Source organism: Suricata suricatta, chromosome 2 (genome assembly GCF_006229205.1).
Source record: "Suricata suricatta isolate VVHF042 chromosome 2, meerkat_22Aug2017_6uvM2_HiC, whole genome shotgun sequence".
Classification (NCBI taxonomy): Eukaryota; Metazoa; Chordata; class Mammalia; order Carnivora; family Herpestidae; genus Suricata; species Suricata suricatta.
Genome location: NC_043701.1, coordinates 185,452,478 through 185,457,317, shown reverse-complemented (window position 1 = coordinate 185,457,317; position 4,840 = coordinate 185,452,478). Strand labels below are relative to the sequence as shown.

The 4,840-nt window shown below is 53.5% G+C and overlaps 1 protein-coding gene across 1 annotated transcript in view; it reads left to right on the top strand.

The window, feature by feature from the left end:
• Positions 1-4,474: 4,474 nt before the first annotated feature.
• BNIP3 (BCL2 interacting protein 3) overlaps positions 4,475-4,840 on the top strand; it is an 11,743-nt gene continuing 11,377 nt past the window's right edge. Inside the window, exon 1 of the mRNA XM_029932808.1 lies at positions 4,475-4,731. Within this exon, the coding sequence (XP_029788668.1) occupies positions 4,686-4,731 (46 nt within the window). The 5' untranslated portion in view covers positions 4,475-4,685. The remainder of the gene's footprint in view (positions 4,732-4,840) is intronic.

Sequence of the window (4,840 nt, the reverse complement as noted above, 5' to 3'; positions counted from 1 at the left end):
TGCGAAATTTGCCAGGAAAAGGAAAGGTAAGAAGAGCGGGGCTGTGGTTTCTGTTTAGGGAGAAGAAAGTGGCTGTGTCCGAAGGGAGGCTGGTTGGCTGGGGGAAAAGAAAACTGGAGACCATATCTGCATGTAAACAGGGAGGTGGTGAAAATTTATGGAAAAACAGCATCTTTGGAGAGGAGTTCACGCAGGGTAAGTGGCTAAAATGATACATTTTTTTAAGTTTATTTAATCTTGGGGAGGGGGCGATGCGGAGAGAGAGTAAGAGAGAGGGAGACAGGGGATCTGAAGCAGGCTCTGGTCTCTGAGCTGACAGCAGAGGGCCTGATATAGGGCTCGAACTTGGGCACCGCGAGATCATGACCTGAGCCAAAGTTGATGCTTAACTGACTGAGCCCCCCAGGCGCTCCTCAAATGAAGGTAAGTTTAAGTAAGTGAATACTTTCCAGGTCAAAATTACACTGGTGCAACATTGTCTCTGCTAAAAAACAAAGTTTTCTTGAGCTGTTGCTCTGCTGTTAATGTAAAATTATAAAGAGACGTTTTCCTTTACCTTTAAAGTCATTCCCGGGGCACCTGAGGGCTCAGTCAATTAAACATCCGGCTTCGGCTCAGGTCATCATCTCACGGTTTGTGGGTTCGAGCCCCGCATCACAGACTCTGTGCTGACAGCTCAGAGCCTGGAGCCTGCTTCGGATTCTGTATCTCCCTCTCTCTCTGACCCTCCCCTGCTCACACTGACTCTCAAAAACAAAAACAAAAACAAAGTCATTCCCCTCCCCCCCCACAAAAGACCATGTTTTGCCAAACCTGAGTCAATATTAAGAACTACATTTTGCTTCCAACAATGTACACATCTTACATTTGCTTTTGACATTGTATTGGTCACTGTGGTGTAATAAACACGGCCTCATGATGACCTGTGATCCTGTTTAATCAGATGTTCAAACCTCTCCATGTTACTCTTTTCAGGAATACTTCCTGAAATCAAATTCTAAAATAAAGTCCTTTGGGGGCTCCTGGCTGGCCCAGTCTGGAGAGCATTGGATTTTTCATCTCAGCGTTGTGAGTTCGAGCCCCACATTGGGCAGAGAGCTTACGTAATATAAATAAATAGATAAAATTACAACCCAATCTAGTTTAAAAAAAAAAAGTATTTTACCACAATCTAACTGAAATCTTCCAGAAACTTCCTGGAACATTTCAAAGATTCCTTGAGAAATTAAACTAAGCATATTAGGTAGGTTAAAATACAAGGGAGCATTATGAAACTGTAAGAGCCTACCCCCTCGGGTCAAACTGGACCCTCAAATACCAACCTTTGTTTCACTCTCCTTCTCCCATTCTGGCAAATAATTAGGGGTGGAGCAACTGGGCTCTGGAAAGACCCTAAGAAAATAACTCGGTACCCAACATCTTGACCTGAAGTTTGTTTCTCAAGACTCTGTTAAGTAACCCCACTCTTTTAATAAGTCCTGGCCCAGGCGAAGTCCAAGGTGAGGTTAAATCATGCAGCCCCTAGACACCTAGACATCTTAGGCGTCTAACTATGATCGGTCATTCTAAAAGACTAAGAACTTTAAAATGATCTGCTCCCGCCAAAACTAACGTCTGAGTAGTACAATATAATGGGCTACAGTGGAATGCCGGGAACTGTCGCTGGTTACCTTCATGATGACCTATTTTGTCCAAACCCCTTCAAAACCCTGAGCTCCTGCTGGGGGCGGGGGGCGCCGGGCTCTCTTCCCAGGACTTCCAGCTACTGGGAGGGGCCGGCGTTTGGCCGAACCAAAATAAACCCATTAACCAACTCTGGAGTCTACTCTCCGTGACTTGGCACTGGGAAAAAAGGTCTAACAGAACAGGTGATATTAACCCTCTGAGATTTTAGTCATGTAGGTATATTATTAAAATAAGTGTTCTAGGGGCGCCTGGGTGGCTCAGGCGGTTAAGTCTCCGGCTTCGGCTCAGGTCAGATCTCACGTTCGTGGGTTCGAGCCCCGCGTCAGGCTCTGTGCTGACAGCTAGCTCAGAGCCTGGAGCCTGTTTCCGGTTCTGTGTCTCCTTCTCTCTCTGCCCCTCCCCCTCTCATGCTCTGTCTCTCTCTGTATCAAAAATAAACAAAACATTAAAAATAAAATAAAATAAAATAAGTGTTCTAAAATTTATATGAAAGTTCCAGAAATTGATGTCCCGGAATGTGACTATCTTGATGTGTTGTGTGTCACAAAAATAACCAAATCTCCGTAATTGCGTTGTACTGTGCAGATTGTAACCATGGCTGTTTCTAAGCTGTCTGTCATTTACAGTCACATGTTGACTCAGATGCTCCTGTAAGGGCATCCTGTCAACCTGTTTTACCTCCAGTGAGACTCATGAAAAATACATCCGAGTACAGGGTTCTGGTAACGCTAAGATTATAAAATTGAGCTGGGTGGGGCGCCTGGGGGGGGCTCAGTCGGTTAAGGGTCAAACTTCAAACTTCAGCTCAGGCCATGATCTTGGGGTTCATGGGTTCGAGCCCTGCGTCAGGCTCTGGGCTCATAGCTTGGAGCCCCAAGCCTGCTTCAGATTATGGGTCTCCCTCTCTCTCTGACTGTCCCCTGCTCACGCTCTCTCTCTTGTTCAAAAATAAATAAAACATTTAAAGAAATAAAATCTGGATTTTGAGTAAGATTGTGGGATGTGCCAATACACAAAATTGTTATTTCTTTCTTAAAAAATTTTTTTTGTTTTATTTATTGTTGAGAGCAAGAAAGAAAGAGCATGAGGGGGGAGGGGCAAAGAGAGAGGGAGACCCAGGGAAGCAGGATCTAGGCTCTGAGCTGTCAGCACAGAGCCTCACATGGGGCTCTAACTCACAGACCACGGAGATCATGACTTGAGCCAAAGTTGGTGCTCAGCTGACTGAGTCACCCAGGCGCCCCCTTTATTTTTTTGAATGTTTATTTATTTTGAGAGGGGGAGTGGAGGGAGAGGGAGGGGCGCAAGCTCACATGGGTGGGGAGGGGGAAGAGGAGGGGGAGAGAGGAAGGAGAACGTGAATGGGGAGGGGCACTCAGAGAGAGAGGGAGAGAGAGCATCCCAAGCAGGCTCTGCACTGTCAGCACAGAGCCCAATGCAGGGCTCGAACCCACGAACTGAGACCATGACCTGATCTGAAATCATGAGTCAGACACTTAACTGACTGAGCCACCCAGGTGTCTCAAAATAGTTATATTTCTATACTGGTAACAAGCAGTGAGATGAAATTTAATGGCAATGATAACATTAAACGCATGACTATTTAGGGTCCATGTGACCAGAGATGTGTGAGTCTGAAATCTACACTCCGTTGCCCAGCAGAGCCGGAGCCGCGGTGTGCGGGGCGGGCGGTGTCCCGGGACCCAGACCGGCGCCGCGCCCCAGGTGCGGGGTGCCACCACTGAGGGAGAGGCTTCGCCCTGTGCCTGCGGGGAGTCTGTTTTCTGTCTGTGTCCTGTACTCCGCGCAGCGGTGACAGGCCTGAGTGCGGGAAGTACTTGCTGGGTGAGTGAGAATGGCTAGACTGAAAGAAAAAGCCAGAAGGCCTTAAGCGCCTCTCAGGAGCCTCCTCTAGGGTCACTGCGGCTCGCAGGCTCCCAGGCCCTGGGTGCGGCAAAGCCCCAAAGGCGGACAGCCCGCCCCGTGGACAGGGGGCTCAGGGGTGCCCTGCGGGGCGCTGGGGTGAACTAGGGCCGGGGGCGCCGTGGTTGGCGAGGGAGCACTTGGGCTTGCCCTGGTGAAACCTGAGTCGGAGGCAGGGACAGGAAGTGGGGAGGCCCTCCGTGACCGGTCAGGGGCTGGCCCTCCCGGGTCATCGTCACCCGGGCTGCGGGGCTGCTAGAGATGCTAACTTCCTAGAAGTTTGGCTTGTGACAGCCTGGCGTTCCGACTGACGGCTCCGGTGAACCTGAGGGTAGGATGTGGGGGGCTCTGCAGGGAGGGTCTGGGTGTGGGGGGGGGCTCTGCAGGGAGGGTCTGGGTGTGTGGGTGGTCGCTCAGGTGAGGGTCTGGGTGTTGGGGGTGGACTCTGCAGGGGCGGGTCTGGGTGTGAGGGGGTCTCTGCGGGGGAGGGTCTGGGTGTGTGGGTGGTCGCTCAGGAGAGGGCAGGCCAGCTCCGCCCCGTGGGATGGTGACCAGCGCACCTGCCTGACCGCGGATCCTAAGGTGGCTAGTTTCAGCCGAGGGGACAGCTGTTCCCCATTCGACGCCCCGCCCTCGACCCCGCCCCGCGCAGCACGACCACCACACAGCGACAGTCCCCGCCCCCTCGCCGCGCCTGCGTACGCGTGTCCCAGGCCTCCGAACCCTCGCCACACGCACCCCCGCCCCGCCCTTCAGCACAGGTTCCGCGCAAGCGTACTGAGCTGCTTAGGCGAGGCCGCAACCCGCGCCGCGCACGCGTCGCACGCGCCGCACGCGTCCCGCGTTCTCGCGCACGCGCAGGCCCCTCCCCGCGGCCAATTGGCGTCGCCGCGGCTTATCCGGCGCTTATCCGTCGTGCGTCCGCTGGCGCGTCAGTTGGTCGGGGTCTGGGGTTGAGGGTGCCCGCTTTGCTGGGCCCCGCGCTCCTGTATCGGTTCCCCCCTCCCGCCCTCGAAGCGCTTGGTTCCCACCGACCCCGACCCCGATCCGCGTTGCAGCGCCGTCGCTTAGGCGCCATGTCGCAGAGCGGGACTCCCGGACTGCAGGAGGAGAACTTGCAGGGTGAGGCCGCGGGAGCGGGGCGCTGACGGCCAGTGCTGGGGACTGGTGGGTGGGGGGCTGGCAGCGCCGGGCGCGGGTTGGGGCCGGGGCTGGGGACGGCCGGGGGCTG